The 18,496-nt window shown below is 37.3% G+C and overlaps 2 protein-coding genes across 8 annotated transcripts; both read right to left on the bottom strand.

Moving 5' to 3' along the window:
• Positions 1 to 516: 516 nt before the first annotated feature.
• LOC114478432 (lymphocyte antigen 75-like) lies at positions 517 to 4,254 on the bottom strand. 2 transcript variants are annotated; one of them, XM_028471520.1, is made up of 6 exons: positions 3,959 to 4,254; positions 3,264 to 3,302; positions 2,704 to 3,078; positions 1,973 to 2,326; positions 1,265 to 1,359; positions 517 to 873 (listed from the first exon to the last, which is right to left on the bottom strand). In XM_028471520.1, the coding sequence occupies exons 2-6, from the start codon at positions 3,298 to 3,300 to the stop codon at positions 763 to 765; spliced, it is 972 nt and encodes a 323-aa protein (XP_028327321.1). In that variant the 5' UTR covers positions 3,301 to 3,302; positions 3,959 to 4,254; the 3' UTR covers positions 517 to 762. The 2 variants fall into 2 exon arrangements, with proteins under 2 accessions (XP_028327321.1, XP_028327320.1); XM_028471519.1 differs by having other exon boundaries at positions 3,264 to 3,307.
• Positions 4,255 to 7,836: 3,582 nt separating this feature from the next.
• Positions 7,837 to 17,810, bottom strand: LOC114478070 (zinc finger protein Xfin-like). Of its 6 annotated transcripts, none has more exons than XM_028470877.1 (9): positions 17,672 to 17,810; positions 15,398 to 15,488; positions 13,513 to 14,129; positions 11,920 to 12,198; positions 11,785 to 11,821; positions 10,548 to 10,867; positions 10,323 to 10,367; positions 10,133 to 10,247; positions 7,837 to 8,572 (listed from the first exon to the last, which is right to left on the bottom strand). In XM_028470877.1, the coding sequence occupies exons 2-9, from the start codon at positions 15,453 to 15,455 to the stop codon at positions 8,094 to 8,096; spliced, it is 1,950 nt and encodes a 649-aa protein (XP_028326678.1). In that variant the 5' UTR covers positions 15,456 to 15,488; positions 17,672 to 17,810; the 3' UTR covers positions 7,837 to 8,093. The 6 variants fall into 6 exon arrangements, with proteins under 6 accessions (XP_028326678.1, XP_028326680.1, XP_028326681.1 ...); XM_028470879.1 differs by having other exon boundaries at positions 11,812 to 11,821; positions 15,398 to 15,491; XM_028470880.1 differs by having other exon boundaries at positions 10,166 to 10,247; positions 15,398 to 15,491.
• Between the last annotated feature and the right edge of the window lie 686 nt (positions 17,811 to 18,496).

An 18,496-nucleotide genomic window follows, 5' to 3' on the forward strand; every position in this document is an offset into this window, starting at 1 on the left:
TTTGTAATCTTCTAGCTGTCACACTCTTAAACAGCACCCTATGGAGGAGCAAACATCTAAAGCGCGTGTCAAACTCATGGCCCAATATTTCCATTAATTAGTCGTAAAATCTAGAAAATTTCAAGTGAAGATCCTGTTGAAACTGATATTTATCAGTTATTGCTTAGATATTGTTAGTTTCTCACATTTTTTGTATTTTATGTATACGTCGAAGTGCAAACTAAGACAATAATGTTGGAATTACTTGTTTAACCTTTATTTAGCTCGGATTATTCAATTAGTATAAATATCTCCATATCCATAGTCAAGTATTTACTTAAATCTGATAGGAAAATGTCAATATCACAAAAAAAAAACAATATACTACCACTAATTAGCTTATTATGTGTGGACAAAATAAAGAGAGATACAGATGATGATCATAAATATATTTTTAGCATATAGTCAAAAGAGCCCCAGCACAAAAACAGCTTCATGGATGTGACATTTTACAGTTCTACAATTTTATAAGTCGTATCAACGATTTGGGGGGAAAAAACACACACAAAATGACGCATTAGGAGAAGAATGCAGACGCACGATCTGAGGCCGACGTCGGCGAGACGTATGCGTGCTATCTGGGAAAGAACAAAGTAACTTTAAACAACGTGCAGATGTTCAGCCAAAGTTCTGAGATGTTAATATTGTCTAAGATGAGTTTGAACAAATATCTATGAGATTTTGTTTGACTACTTCTAAAACGTGTTTTACTGTAAGTCTGAGCTATGCTGTCCCACAGGGGTCATCAGCAGGGGGCGCCGTCTCCTCCTCCTTTGGATACTTCCTGATCCACCTCATGTTGGCCACGCCCCGTTCGCTCAGCACACGCTTCACCTGCAAAACACAGGTTACATCACTGGTCTCAAAAATATTCATAAATATATCCACAGCTTTCACATGTATTTTTCAGATTTGTGTGTCGGTGAAAAACACGTAAAAATACATTTTTAAAAAAACCTTGAAAATCTAACAAAACATAAAAAATCTGAAAATCTGAAAAACCCCATTAAAATCTGAAAAACATGTTAAAATCTAAAAAACAGATGTGAAAATCTGAAAAATACATGAAAATCTAAAAAACACATGAAAATCTGAAAAACGTCAAAATATAAAAACAAGTGAAAATCTGAAAAATTGTTAAAATTGCAAAAATTTGAAAAACATGAAAATCTAAAAAACGATAAAATCTAAAAAAACACATGAAAATCTGAAAAACATTTCCCACCTGATGAAGGATGGCGCTCTGCACCGCTGCGTCGCTCACGTCTGCTGACGTCTTAAAACTTAACTTCACTGTTTTTAATGAATAACTCTGATCATCTAAACAAACAAATAAACAAACAAATAAACAAACAAATAAACAAACAAATAAACAAACAAATAAACACATGCAGAAAATGCTTTGAAGTACAAATAACACCAACTTTCAGTGAATCAAAGTAAAATAACAGCAGAACACCACCACAAACTATTCACACTAAAGAACTGTAATCAATACTTAAAATATGTTTATTATATAGTAAAAACTATAGAGAACACTGATCATAATAATACATTAGAAGAAGAATAATAATAATGCTACTACTAATTTGACTTATTAGTGATTAATTAATTAATTAATTAATCAAACAATCATATAATTATCATAAAAGGTTATATATAAATATTTAATATTTAAAAAAATAGAATATTTGTTATAATTATATATATATATATATATATATATATATATATAAAGTAGCATCATTATTTTTTTTCCCATCCATTATCCATCTATAATTAACTGCATGTGGAGGAGATAGACCTGTATCATAGCCATCCATCATTGATCCATCCATACATCCATTATCCATCCATAATCATCCATCTATCATCCATCAACCTTCCATCCATCCATTCATACATCATCCGTCATCCATCCATGGAGACAGACCTGAGTAACAGATGAAGCCTCTCTTCTCTGAGCACACACTGGTAAACCAAGTCTTTGACTCCATGTCCATCATCACACAATGCTTATCCAACGGTTGCCCAACCCCCCACCGCCTGTAGGGGGCGTCGCTGCCATTTGACCACATCCAGCCATTATTGGACAGACCAAACCAGGCCACCACAGACTCTTCTTCATTGCTTTCTGCTTCTTGACTATTGGTCAACAGATTTTTGAGTTTGTTGTTGGTCTTGAGGCTGAAGATGCCACTAATCCTCGTGTATGTGTTCTTGCAGTAGTTCAGAGCTGCCATCCACGTCTTCTTTTTCCTCACCAGGACGTGGTTCTGAGACGACTCTGAAAGAAAGGACGAGCAATGACTAAAACTGTCGCTGTCCTGCACATCCCAAACATCTGAAAGATCTGAGAATGTTCTCGAACATTTTGTGAAAGGGCAACACAAGCTGAAGACAAACATTGATTCAGATTAAATCCTTGAGAATTTCAGGTGTGCTCTGTGGACTGGAGGTCTGTGGTGATGATCACTTTAGGCTGCAAACAGCTCACAATGTTCAGTAGATGCTGAAATCCTGCTTTAACGCCACAGATTCCTCCTTAATTAAACCATTTCATCCAAAATGAATCACAGCATTCTTCACATCTGGGGATTCATCCTCCACAATGTGCATAGAGAATAAAACTCTCAGATTAAAAGCATCATCTTTTGGACTCACCGTCATAGCAGAAGAAGAAGTTGGTGTCGTTACAATTCCTGCTGATCCATTCCCCGCGATGATTCATCAGCACACACCACAGCTCACCCACGCCCTTCGTCCAGACCTTCTCAAACAGCCTGGAGTCATAGGCCTCGTCGTGAGACCACTTCCACGCGCTTCTGAAGAGTCCGATCCAGAAGGTTTGGTCAGTGATCTTCTGTAGGTCTTTGATGGTCTGTAGGTCAGTCATGGTCTGTAGGTCAGTGATGGTGACCAGGTCTCTGAAGGTGAGTCTGCAGGTCCTCTTAGCCTCAGACCAGGTCATCTTTCTGTCATCAACGTGGAAACGTCCCATGACAGGAAATGGACAAAGACTGAAGGACAGCACGCAGCCTGAGACACAGACAGACACAGACAGACACAGACACTTAATACAGTTCTTATATATTAATGATATTCAGCTCTTTAGGGTCACATGTGTCTGTGATGTCGAAGCCTCATATTTATTCATGTAAAGGAGTAAATAATAAAAAATAAATAAATAATAATAATAATAATAATAATAATCAGAGACAGACCTGAGAGCAGCAGGACGGGGGACACACAGCGTCTCATGGCTGAACTGAAAGAACGTCACAAACACCAAGAAACACAACAAACAACATCAGATAAGTTTAACTTTTAACAAAGAATTAGGATAAGATTAAGGTTAGGATAAGATATCAAGATTGGTTCAGATCAAATAAGACCAGATAAGGTAGGAGGACACGTTAGGTTCAGATTAGTTGAGTTAAAATATATGAAGTCTATAAATTACTTCATATAAAGTACAGTTAAGGTAAAATAAGTCAAGACAAGTTTAATTAAGCTAAAGAAAGTCAAGGTAAGTTCACAAAAGACAAGATGAAATACTATAAGATAAGATAAGTTAAATTAAGGTAAGACAGTTAAATAAAAAAAAAATTGTTTTGATCTCAAAAGATCAATAAACTACTTTATTCTGTCGACAGGCTATTTAAAAATATACATAATTTTTTAAATATTGGTTTATTCTAATCAATGCACATTCATTAATGTAATCTGAAACTAAATAATTTTCATTTTGAAACAGCACTAATGTGGGATTCAAACTAAAAAGAAGAAGATGCTGAAAGTTCCACTGTATTAAATATTATAAAATGATTATTGTAGAAAATAAATACCTAAATACACTCACACAGGTCTGAATAATATTTAGTATAAGTTTGTGAAACAGAATCAAAGTGAGCCCTACCTGATGAGAGCGAGCATCAAGTCCGTTGGTTTGTTTTCAAAGCGATCCTTAAATCTCTCAGAAACACTCATTAAACAAATCAGATCCTTGTGTTAATGAAACAGGATTTGTTTAAACGAGCCTCGTCTCCTGTATGTAAACGAGAAGCTCCCATTAATTCTGATTAAACAAATACAGTCAAGATTAACTAAGACAAGTTAAGCTTAGTTAATGTAAGGAAAGACAACACCAGATAGACAATTAAAGACCAGACAAGGTTATGACGAGCCACAAGTTGCGTGTGCTAAAAAATGTAACTTTTGACCAGTCACTTGGTCTGAAAAGACCACGGATAGCGATCGTTTGCGTCAATGAGCTTTTATTTTGGCACTTCTGGTGAATTTGCATATTAGCTAAATATTTAAATTTACCTGTGACATTTATATTTAACATTCATATTTACCATTTAGATTTAGATTTAACATTTAGGTTTAGATTTAACATTTAAAATTGACAATTAACATTAGATATAACATGTAGATTTAGATTTTAAATTCAGATTTGGATTTTATTTTTAACATTTAGATATAATATTTAACAATTAGATTTAATATTAATATTTAACCTTTAGATTTAACATTTAAGATTGACAATTAACATTTAGATTTGGATTTTACATTTAACATTTAGATTTAATATTTAACATTTAGATTTTACATTTAACATTTACATTTAACATTTAAGATTGACAATGAACATTTAGATTTGGATTTAAATATTTAGATTTTGATTTTACATTTAACATTTAGATTTAATATTTAACGTTTAGATTTTACATTTAACATTTAAGATTGACAATTAACATTTAAATATAACATTTTAAATTTAATATTTAACATTTAGATTTTACATTTAACATTTAACATTTACATTAAACATTTAAGATTGACAATTAACATTTAAATATAACATTTAGATTTAAAATTTCGATTTGGATTTTACTTTTAACATTTAGGTTTATTATTTAACATTTATATTTAATATTTATATTTAACATTTAGATTTACATTCAACATTTAGATTTGGATTTCACATTTAACATTTAGATTTAAAATTTCAATTTGGATTTCACATTTAGATTTAATATTAACATTTATATTTAGCATTTATATTTAAGATTTACATTTATATATAACATTTAGATCGAGATATAACATTTAGCATTTAGATTTAACATTTAGATTTCACATTTACATTTAACATTATTATATTTTTATGATAAAAAAATCACGAATTTCACAAATATTGTTGTAAATCTAGTCAAGAGTAACAAAAAAAAAATCACATATGTTTTGTTGCTAAATGTTGCAAAAAGTTTCTGTTTAATTTAGCATGCACAACTTTCCAATCAGCGCCCACATACGAGACGCGATCACATTAAAAAAAAAGGTTAAGTTAGGTTTAGTCAAGATGAGAGTTATGACGAGATGAAACAAAGTTAAATCAAGACAAGATCATAAAACACAAATATAAAATAAGCTCAGTTAGATTAAGTCAAGACAAGTGAAATATAAAATAAATTGAGACGAGATCAAATAGACTTAAATCTGGACAGGAAAGAGCATAAATGAATAAATAAAGTTAGGCTCAGACAGTAAAATATGTGGTTTGAATCTTTGTGAAAATGAGAAGGATTTGGATAAGGGAGCGTTTAGCTCGGATGAATCCTTTAAACAAACGAGAAACATGAGAAGTCTGATGGAGCAGCAGCGTGTTGAGACCAAAGAGCTGTGACTGTGTGGGAACACATTATTCAAATGATTATTAAACTCAGTGTAGAGCAGTGGTTCTCAACCTCATAATAAAGGTTCCATAGAGCAGGGACCCCCACTGTAGCTGAAGGTGGTTGAACACAGACATGAACATTGAAGAACAGTCATGTGGAGACAGGACCATCTATAAGGGGGAATAAAGGGGAGAGATTTTTGGGGTCCATCCATAAAGTCAGTAAAATGATGGTCCATTGTTCTATTAATCTGTGATAACCACATTTATTTATTCATCTGAATAATATCCACTGTTAAACAGGAACGTTTATTATTATTATAGTCATCTTAAAGATGGAAATCCTGGTTTTAATCACTAATAAAATGGGTTTAAAGTGACCAAATTTCAAGTTTTAAAAACCACAGAAATTGGTTAAAAGTTGCAAATTAGAGTGGCTAAAAAAGTGGGAAAAATAGTTCAAAGTTGTCAATATTGGAACATTTAGTTTAAACGGGCAAATAATGTGCATGACACATGGTGAATGTGGTTAAATTGGCAAAAAATCATCATGAAATATGATGAAAAGAGGTTAAAAGGACAATAATGGGTCAACATATGTAACATTAGGTGGAAAAGTGGTGGAAAGGGTTTATAAGTGCTGAACATGTCTGGAAAGTGGGAAAAATGTGCAGAAAAGGCATTAAAATGTGATGTAGAAGTGTCAGAAATGAAAGTAAAGTAGCAAAAATACATTAAAAGGAGCAAAAATATGGCAAGAAAAAGTGATGAAAATAGGTTAAAATATGGCAAGTTTGGTGCTGCTACAGAAAAAGGGTAAAAATAAGCAAATATAGGCTCACGTTTAAAAAAAATATTACTTTCTTGAAGGCATCAGGCGACCCTCCCAGTGTCTTGCGGCCCCAAAAGGGGTCCCAACCCCAAGGTTGAGAACCCCTAGTGTAGTAGACTTCACATGTCAGTGGAAAGTATTTCAATTAGAGATAGATTCATTTTATTTAAAAAAGTAAATGCTTTCTTATCTCTGTCACTCTGGATAAATGAAGTAAACTTTATTACATTATTAACATAAATGATGTCACATTACAGAAATATTTCCTTTGAAGCATTTTCTTCCTTTCTCTTACAAAAAACATCAAGTTTTATTTTTTAGGTGGAATTAAATAAAAGCTCAATAATACAATGTGAGCATTAAATAGTCATTAGTAGAATCACTTTACATTTCCTTTGTTTTTTATTTGTCTACAGAACAAATACTTTCATTCACTTGTTTCGTAAACACTTTTTAAAGTTCATCTCTAAAGTTTACACACGTCGATGAAATGATTTAAACGTCACATTCTTTAGATTGTTTAAAGACAAACGTATTAAAGGATTCTTCACTGTTTTCACAAATGTGGCCTAAAATCTTCTAAATGTACTTATTACTAGATTTAAGTCTAACAAAATATTATTTTCCACAATCTTCATGTAATTAACCTTTTTAAAAAATGGGATTACAGTTTTAGAGCCTGTGTTCCGTCATCTTGGAATCACATGATTGATGATGTCACACGGCCCCACTGCCTGTAAACATCCCATTGTTTTCTATTGGAGTGAAACATTCAGACTGATTTTTAGATCATTTTGTTAATTTTTCAGTCAAAATTACAACTTATGCTGCTTTTGGTTGAAAGTTCAACAAACTGTTGAAGGACTAGCACCCACAAGGACTTCTGTTCTCAGGGTTTGTGTGTCTTCACCAGTCTGATTCACTGGCTAACTTTAACCACCAGAGCATGTCAGCACACTGTTTAAGACAGAGTAAAGGTCCCTTAGGAGAGCTCTTCTTCTCTGCTTCATTGTTCACTACAAAACAGCAATATTGGAACTGTCGCCTCCTGCAGTCACAGATAATTTTTGGGTCACAACTGCTTTTATTCTATTTCAATAACAAAAGAGTTTTATATCTTAAACTTTTCCTGATTATTGAATTCAATTAAAAGCAGCACAAGTTGTTATTTTGACTGAAAAATCTGCTTAATGATCTAAAAATCAGACTGAATGTTTCACTCCAATAGAAAACAATGGGATGTTTACAGGCAGTGGGGCCGTGTGACATCATCAATCACAGGATTTCAAGATGGAGGAACACAGGCTTTCTGAAGATTAATAAAACAAATATGGAGCATAATAATGTTTTTTTTAGACATAGATCTACTAATGAGTACATTTAGAAGATTTTTGGACACGTGTAAAATCAGTGGAAGATCCCTTTAAACTACAATTATAAATACTATAAATTGTAAACGTAAACTGGATTTTCACAGATAGAGTCAAATATGCTTTGATGTTTCACTTTGTCTGATAATTGGAAATCATGACATCAGCGTTATATTGTTTCCAACTTGTGGTCCAACTGGTGGTTCATGTGCTGATCCACGTGCACCGTGAGCTCCCGTGCGCGGCTGAAGCTTAGCGTGCACAGAGGGCACTGGTGCCGTACGCTGCTGTGCGTGTGCACGTGACTCTTCAGCGTGCTCGGCTGCTTGAAGCTCTTCTGACACACGTGGCACTGGTACGGCCGCGCGTCGCCATGGAGACGCTGGTGGCGCCGCAGCGCACTGGAGAAGGTGAAGGTTTTCTCGCACAGCGAGCAGCCGTAGGGTTTCTCCCCCGTGTGGATGCGGCGGTGCTCTGTCAGGTGTCCGTGCTGGGTGAAGCTCTTCATGCAGGTGGAGCACTGGAACGGTCGCTCCCCAGAGTGGATCCGAAGGTGTTTGACCAGCGCCGACGCCTTGAAACAGTCGCGCCCGCACACAGGGCAGCAGTGGGCAGGTCTGTCTGATGGAGGGGCACCGCCCCCCACCACTGAGGGAGGAAACCATGAGTCAGCATCATGTTTGGAGTAAATGTAGCAGATGCTCTCAGCCTGGATAAAAAATTTAAGTAGAATATTTTCATTTCCTGAAGAAAATGGAAGTGAGGATGCAGGTGCTGGTTCACGTCGCACTGCATTAGCTTAGCATTTGCCTAAGTTAGCATTACCTATCATTAACATTTGCGTGAGCAAGCATTAGAATAACTTTGCATGAGCAATACCTGGCAATATTAGTATAAGTTAGCATTAGCATTAACGAGCAAGAATAATAGCTAGCAGTAGGGTTCACCGAGCACTAACATCCGAGCATTAGCACTAACCTAGCAACAGAATTAACCTAGCAATAGCATGAACCACGCATTAGTACCAACCTAACATTAGCACTAACTTATCATTAGTACTAACCCAGCATTACCACTAACTTAGCAAAAGCATTAACCTAGCATTAGCACTAACTGAGCAATAGCATTAACCTAGCATTAACACTAACTTAGCAATAGCATTAACCTAGCATTAACACTAACTTAGCATTAGCCTAGCAATAGCATTAACCTAGCATTAGCACTAACCTAACATTAGCACTAACTTAGCATTAACCTAACAAGAGCATTAATCTAACATTAACATTAGCCTAACATTAACACTAACTTAGCATTAGCCTAGCAATAGCATTAACCTAGCATTAATAATGAGGTTGAAAAAGGTTTAGTGATGATCGTGATCTAATGGAGTTGAAAAGTCAATGCAGTTTCACAAAAAATACAACAACTCAAAAAGCATAAAAGTAAAAAAATATATATAAAAGTACAAGCATAAATCTCTGGAACTTTCTGAACGTTTGTCAAAATGATGTAATAATAATAATAATACATTTTATTTGTATAGCGCTTTTACAGTGCTCAAAGACGCTTTACAGAGATAAACAATAAGTAAAAATACAGAGGCATAGACTGCAGTAAAAAACACAATGTAATAAATAATAGGTAGACTACAAGATAAAATGGCTATATATTAAAATGACTATACATTAAAATGACTATAAATTAAAAGCAGTCCGAAGGACTGTAGGAGGAGTTAACGACCGACGGCAGATGCCTCCTGCATCCTCATTAACTACGTCCAGCAGATCTTATCAAAAAGACGTTTAATTCTGGAAAAAAGCATGAAAATGTGTATATGGGTGTTTTTGAGTGTGAATCCATTATTAATAAGATCTACGCAGAGAAACCAATGGTTCCCGCTGAACATCAAGAAATCCAAAATGGCCACCATCCAAACTACCAATTTAAATTTAATACTGTCATTTACAAACGTAAGTAATTAAATTATAGATAATATTTTGATGATTTAAGACATGAGTCATACTGACCTGTTAGCATTAGAGATGCTAACAGAAAGCTAACACAAGAGGAAGGTTACATTTATTTATTAAAAGCTCAGAAGTTCAAAACTTCAGTAATTGAGAACGTAATTGTAATTGAAAAATGTAATTGTGACCCGAACCCCGTTCTCAGCGTGGGTTCCTGGAAGACTGCAGTCCTGCACGGTACCTGTGGGCGGCGGCCTCCACACCTCCTCCTCACCATCAGAGTTAATCAACCCGCTCACGTCCTCCGTCATCGACCCCTCCTGGTTACCATGGTTACCAGACAGAGGTTGGGCGTCCTGCGTGGTTGGAGAGAGAAAGAATCAGTCTGTGCAACGCCAAGACGTTTGTTTGGAAAACTATTCAATCTTCACCTGCTCTTCACCTCCGTCTTCGTCATCCTCCGTCTTCACAAACACCTGAAACACACAAACACAGCGGCTCTAGGACCCTGAAGGTATGGCTGGGCAATATATCGAGTTTTCTAATATATAAATATCGCCTGAATTAAGGCAGCGTAATGTTATTATATCCTGTGTGACATTTTGCAAATTTATGGCCCAGCCCTACCAGCTTCACTAACTAACAGACAGACCCACCGTGGGTGTGGGCGTGGCCTGCTGCTGCAGTGGTGGGGGCGGGGCCCCTCGCAGACTGGCCTTGACGTGCGTGAGCAGGTGTGTGCGCAGCAGGCAGGGCTTCCTGAAACTCTTGGAGCAGAAGCTGCACACGTGCTGTTTGGGCGGCAGGTGGCGCCGCAGGTGAGTGCGCAGGCGTCCGGCGCTGCTGAAAGCCTCCAGGCACACGCCGCACACGTGCACCTGCTCCACAGTGTGCACCTTAGCATGGGCCCTCAGCCTGAAGGCACGCGTGTAGCTTTTCCCACACACCGCACACACGTGGGGGCGCTCAGAGGACGCTGAGAGAGAGAGGGACAAACTCAGCACTGAGCAATCACACATACACTAAACATTTAAGTACAACATAAAACCCACAATGCAACATCAAAACATACATTATACAAAAACTAGGCTTTACACCGATCTGATCGGCTGATAGTTTGCATTTTATGCAATTATTGTGATCGGCTGTAATGCCTTAATTCACTCGCTGCCAATGACGTATATATAAGTCAATTGTGTTTTTCAACGAGGGTTGCTAGGAGACACTGTGGTGGAGTTCTCTCATGAATATCAGCCTCTGTTTACAGCCATAAGAGAACAATATGGTAGTTTCATGTTGGGTTAATGATGCACTAATCCCCGTGATAGTTCAGTTAAACCAGGATTCTTTAGTAAGGGAAGTCGGCAAGTCAGATCCGTAACTTCGGGATAAAGATGGGCTCTCAGGGCTGGGCTCGCGCTGCGGCTACAGTCTATGGGCTGGAGGAGCAGCCGCTACCACCGCTGTCTTGTGGATCTAGTAGATCTCTGCATTTTATCCAAAAACCTAAATTATGGAATTGGTCAGCTGGTCTCTCAACGGAATCAATCAAATTTTTATTTAGACAAAAACACCGGGCAAGGGTGAGCCCGCTTGTGTCCAGACGGAACATTATCGGCCGGATACACGATGGATTCCTGGAATAAGTGGAAGGTCGTGTGTCTGTCCAAGCATTCTGTGGAGGATGTGGAGGACATCTACAGTACATGGTTAGATTTATGGTAGCAGGGATGCTACTGATTTGAGCGGGTAACTTTTGGATCTACTGCAAAGTCTGCCAAAAAAAAGGATGGAAAATAAATAAAATAAACAAAGAACAAGATCTGAGCAACGATAGAAAACAGATAAAATGACAGACGGACAAACAAACATTAAATGAAGAGACAGACTCACTGCTGAGAGGACCGGTCTGTATCTCACCGTCTGTAGTCTGTAACACACACACGCGCACACACACACACACACAGCTGTAGGTACTAAACACAAACGTAGCGGTGTCTCAATCCTTCACTGATGCTACCGACTCACCGGCTGGTCCTTGTCCTCCGGCCTCGGTGCCGTGCGGTGGATCTTGCGGTGCTTCCACAGCACGCTGTGCGTGGTGAAGCGCTTGTTGCAGACGCCGCACTGGTATGGCCGCTCTCCGGTGTGGGAGCGCACGTGCTCGCTCAGACGATAGGCACGGCTGAAGCCACGCCCACATACGTCGCAGATGAACTTCTGCGGCTGCTGGTGGAGCAACAGGTGGCGCTGGAGCTTTTCCTCACAGGAAAACTCCCTGTGGCACAACATGCAGGAGTGCAGCTCCTGCATGCAAAGAGCAGGGCAGACTAAACATCAGACACTAGCAGGACAGACAGACAGACAGACAGACAGACAGACAGACCATAGACTATAGCAGAGATGGTTTTATCACAGCGGGGCCACAAAAATGTTAGTCAAATCTGAGGGCCAAGTTATGAACATTCATGTCAGCATTTAGAATAATAACCAATCTGAACATTAATATTAATACAAGAAAAAACCAAGGGTTTCCCTGTTTTTGTGGTAGTTTTGTATATTTCATTGTTATTTTTGTAATTATCTTATGGGTTATTGGAGTCATTTTGTGTTGTAGGAGTAATTTTTCTGTCATTTTTACATTTTTTATTCTTTTTCAGTTATTTTTCTGTCACTTTGTGTGTTTTGTGGCCGGGGACACAGCTACCAGGGATGGAGTCAGTTATAATTGTAATTGTGTAGTTGATCATTAACTACAATTATGATGTTAATATAATAATAATTGTTATTGTAAAAATTGTGTTGCTGTTGTAATTGAATTAGAATTGAGTTCAGAAAATTGACTTTGTAACTGTAATTGTCATGGAAAGTCTATAAAAAACTGTCAATTACAATTAAATTAAACACAAACCTGGGGAACCATGATGGAGTTCTATGTCTTACACATATGTAGTTAACAATGATTAAAATATGATGTTTCATATTGTTACAACAATTATTATGTTAATCATCATATCATCAAATGTGTCTTCATGTGTTTATACACGATGACTGCATTATTCATTGTACTTTTGAACAAAAACATTGCTCCTTTGCTGAGTCATGTTAGATTACATTACGTACTTGCAGTACAGACACAGGTCACGCTGTATTCATCAGTGGCAGCAGAAAGCAGTTTCTACTCAAGGTCTCATAACAAAGCTCTGATAAGCAGAGCTCTTCCTCCTCATCACGCTATAAAATATAATACTTTACTCTTTTCAGTGTTCAGTGTGTCACATGAGGGGTGACGCGCTCAACACTGAAAACAGTAAAGTATTATATTTTTAATTATAAAGAGGAGGAAAAGTTAACACAAGAGTTAGATAGTTATTTATTAAAGGCTCAGTAATTGTGATTAATTGTAATTGAACTTCAGTAATTGAGAATGTCATTTTATTTGACTTTCAGGGGAAAAATAATAATTGTAATTTTAATTGTAATGCGAGTCATCGCAATTGTATTTGAGTTGTAGTTGAAGATGGATAATTGAACACGTAATTGTAATAGAAATATGTAATTGACCCCAACCCTGATTAGCTACAGCTACAGCTCCAGACAACTAAAGCTACAGCGACTGACCTGCTCCCCCTGCTGGCCATGTTTCTGCAGGTGTTTCCTCAGGAGTCCAGGTCTGCTGAAGCTCTTCCTGCACAGGGGACACGGGTGGCGTTTGTGGCCCGTGTGCAGCCTGGTGTGGTCCCTGTAGGCGGACGGCGAGCTCAGCACCTTCTGGCACACGGGGCACGTGCGCCTCAGCTGGTCCGAGCCACCGTGCGCATTGCGATGGTCGCTGAGTCCTGAGTGCGAGGCAAAGCGTTTGGGGCACAGCGGGCAGGCGAACGGCCGCTCCCCGGTGTGCGTGCGCTCGTGCTGCACCAGCTGCCGACGCTGCGTGAAGCCACGCCCACACGTCTGACAGCGGTGCGGCTTCTCGGGGGCGTGCGTGTGGCGGTGGCGCCGCAGGCAGCCCTGCTGGGCGTAGCGGGCGCCACAGTCCGGGCAGGAGTATGGCTTCTCGCCCGTGTGCACGCGCTGGTGCACCGTCAGGTTGACGCGCTTGGTGAAGCACTTGCCGCACACGCCGCACACATGACGCCTCTGACCCGAGTGCGTCGACAGGTGGTCGGCCAGGCGGGACGGGCGGGAGAACCGCAGGTTGCACACCTCACAGCGATGAGCCAACGTAGATGAACCATCTGAGGAGCAAACACACCATTAGTAACTGTAATCAGTTACTATTACTACTACACACAGACTCAGTTATTACTGTAGACCAGTGGTTCTCAACCTGTTCAGCCCACGACCCCCAAAATAAATGTCCCACAGAGCGGGGACCCCCACTGTAGCTGAAGGTGGTTGAACACAGACATGAACATTGAAGAACAGTCATGTGGAGACAGGACCATCTATAAGGGGGTTATTCCCCCTTATAGATGGTCCTGGGGAGAGATTTTTGGGGTCCATCCATAAAGTCAGTAAAATGATGGTCCATTGTTCTATGAATCTGTGATAAGCACATTTATTTATTCATCTGAATAATATCCACTGTTAAACAGGAACGTTTATTATTATTATAGATGGAAATCCTGGTTTTAATCACTAATAAAATAAGTTCAAAGTGACCAAAAATGGTGAAAATTGAGGTGAAATGGGATTTTAAAAACCACAGAAATTGGTTAAGCGTTGCTAATTAGAGTGGTCAAAAACAGACAAAAAAAAGTGGTAAAAATGGTTCAAAGTGTCAATATTGGAACAACTAATTTAAACTGGAAAATAATGTACATAACAAATGGTGAATGTGGTTAAATTGTCAAAAATAATCATGAAATATGGTGAAAAAAAGAGGTTAAAAGTGACAATAATGGGTCAATATATGTGACATTAGGTTCAAAAGTGGTGGAAAGGGTTTATAAGTGCTGAACATGTGCAGAAAAGACATTAAAATGTCATGTAGAAGTGTCAGAAATGGGAGTAATGTAGCAAAAATACGTTAAAAGAAGCAAAAATATGGCAAGAAAAAGTGATGAAAATAGGTTAAAATATGGTGAATTTGGTGTAGTTGCAGAAAAAGGGCAAAAAGAAGCAAAAATGGGCTTGAATTCTTCAGAAAATATTGGTAGTTTCTTGAAGGCATCCGACGACTCCATCACAGTGTCTCGCGACCCCAAGGTTGAGAACCCCTGATTTAATTTGTACATGAATGACTCAAGTTAAACATACTATTTTATTTTATATTATATTGTTAGTGTTTTGATGTCACTACTAAATATATATATCATTTAAAAACCTTTTTTAAGCATTAATATTAATGTATACAATTGTAATGCTTTAATTCTAGTAAGGTTATTAACATTCAGAGTCATAAATGTAACTATACTAATATATAACAGAATTTATTATCATATTCCTTTGGGTTCCTTCCTAGGTATTATCATAAAGAGCATATTTATGATCAAAATCTGACCTGGTTCAGGACTGTGATCCTCTACTTCCTCCTCAGCCTCCTGCTTCCTCCTCTTCATGCTCTGTTTACGTCCTGCTCCTCCAGCTTCAGTCTGCTACAAACAAACAAACAATGACTCAGCAAAAGAAGACAACACTGGACCAAAACCTCATTTACTGTAACTCACAAAACACAAAACCTGAAATTGTTGACGTGTCCCCACACTGACCTTTGACCCCACTGAGCACTCATATGGGTCGGTGTTACAGTGAGACTGGAGATCATGTTATCTTATGACTGATTTCTATCACGATCACTCAGTATAATATTAATGCACAGCTGTCATCTGAAGTGTACGAAAAATAATAGTAGTAGGATCACTATATTGTATGAAGATGATATATTGTAAAAACACTATACTTATAGTGTGAACAATACATTACAATGTAAAAACATATTTACAAACATACTTATTTTGTACTAAGGGAGTGCGATCTGACAATATTACATCATAGAGATGTAACGATTAATCGTACGGCAGTTACAAATCGATTCAAAGGTATCATGGTTCATATCGATTTTCTGAAAATTGAATCACAGTACTTTTTTTAAACAGCAGAGGGCGCTATATCTATTTATACTTCTCTTGTCCAAATGCTGAGGCGGCGGGCAGAATCTGCTACTACTTTCTTTCTGGCCGCCTTCTACTTTTAAACATGTTCATAAATGATTCCTGACCCCTTTAGCACCGAAAAAATATCTGTAATATTACGTGAATATCTGTAAAAGTCATGTTTTTCTAGTAGCTCTGTCTGCTAGCATAGCATCTCTTCTTCACTGCCGAGAATATCTGCATGCCAACCGAACACTGGGCTACCAGCACCCTCTGCTGGTCCAAACAAATATCTGACGTAAATACAATGCAGACTGTTTATTTTATTTTTTAAAGTCCAATTGTTAAGGCACAAAATATAGTTGCACTTTTAAAAAGAAAAAGAACTATTATACAGTTTTGCATTGTTTCAATCATCATTTGTCTACAGTCCCATTTTGTAAAGACAATCGTATCGTGAACCCAGTATCATGAATCGAATCGTATTGGGAGTTGAGTGAATCGTTACATCCTTATTAGATTGTTAAGGATTTCAACATGACGACGATCTCCCAAATCACAGAGATCGTAGAACCGTCTGTAGTTCACATTTTAACCCTTGCGGTGCCGTGTCTGCGTCATATGTCTGTGGTCCATACACAGGATATGATTGTCTAAACTGTGTGAAATAAGGCGTTCAAACACTGCTTAAAGTAGGATTTTATTAATATGAGTGTGTTACCTCAATAACAAATAGAAATTACTAGACTGATATGCTGCCTTGTTATGTAGCAAGTGTTGCTAATGCTAATGCTACACCACTTTAGTTACAACAAAGTAAAAAAAACTGTGTGACTAAAATAACTTGTCAGCGTTTTTGTTTGATGTTAATTGTACTAAGAACCAGTTTAATGAATCGCTTACATACAATAAAAAAAAGATAATTACCTTGTCCTAAATGATCATTTATTTATTTTTTTCCATTTAGGGCGATGATTTTAAGAAGGTGATTTGGTTTGTTTTATTGGTAAATAACTTTAAAATATTTTAAATGATTTGAATGAAAACAAATCATGATAAAAATCGTGATATATTTTTCCCATATCGCCCACCCCTATTTTGTACGAACAATATAGTACAAAGTTTGTACAATATAATTATAATATTTGCACAATATATTACCATGTGTGTACAATATAATTATATTATACAAACAATATAATATCATGTTTGTATAATACATTATGTTTTTAAAATAGAATTATATTGTTTGTACAACATAATATCCTGTTTGTACAGTAAACTATGTTGTTCATACAAAATAATTATATTGTATGGACAATATAATTACATTGTTCATACAATATAGTGATCCAAAATACATTTTCCCCTGTGGCAGCTCTAGGCTTCCGTAGAATTGTGTTCTAATTGTATTCTATGTGTATGTTCAGTTTAGTGACACCAGTTAAACCACTACACCGACGTAGAACAAACATTAAGGAGTTATTGTTTTTAAAAATTTTGTCGATAACTGATTTGATGACAACGTGTGATCTGACACACACGCGCAAACCTACGCACTCTGAGACAGGTGAAGCTCAACCAGCCAATCAGAGAGCAGCTCGGTGTTAGCTTTAGCCTGCTAGCTCTGAACGCATTTTAGAGCCGTAAAGTCAAACGTTGACAGTGGTGTACATTCGTACCGGTAAAGGCGTCACTTCTGTCCGCAGACTGCGGTCCCAGAGCCGCTAACAGACACAACAGACGCAGTTTGATGAAGATGATGTTGATACATCTCTCCGTCTGCTTCACCTCACGGAAGCTAATGCTAATTAGCACCGCTGGAGGCGGTACTGAGCCGGAAGTGAAGTGTTTCACAAAATAAAATACACCATGTTAGAAAAAAACTCGATGAGATGTGTTGATTTTTTTGGATCATTTTTAATTTTAAATTATACCACGCCTAGGTTTATTGTAGTAGTGAATTATTCTGCTGATTTAATGGTTTTAGACTCAAACACGAATGAAAACATTACATTTAAAATGTGGGTTTGGTATTATAATTTTGTATTCTGTTGTCTTGTATTCACGTTCAATGTGTTCATTTTTCTCTGGGTTACTTTAAAAAGAAAAGCAAAAACTGTTTTTGTTAAATTTGTTTTTAGGGGAGAATGCACACAAAAAATGTACTGATGAAATAATTTTTTTCTTACCATTAAAAAGATCATATTTCTTAATTTATCTTTATGGTTTAAAACAAATTGTTGCAAATATTTGCATATTTTCACCGCTTAAGATCGCAGTGGTACACTAAAGCCATAGAAGACACTTCAAAGACATATATATTTTATTTTAATTTACTTATTTGACCATTTCTCACATGTGAAATGCTACTGTTTCCCAGGGCGATATGAATAAATATTCCAGCAGCAGATGTGGAGATACTGTCACATCCAAAGCCTTCACATTTAATAAGCAAATAAAGCACAAATTTGAAACTCAAGGCCCAGGGACCAAATCCGGCCCTT

Source organism: Gouania willdenowi, chromosome 16 (genome assembly GCF_900634775.1).
Source record: "Gouania willdenowi chromosome 16, fGouWil2.1, whole genome shotgun sequence".
Classification (NCBI taxonomy): domain Eukaryota; kingdom Metazoa; phylum Chordata; class Actinopteri; order Blenniiformes; family Gobiesocidae; genus Gouania; species Gouania willdenowi.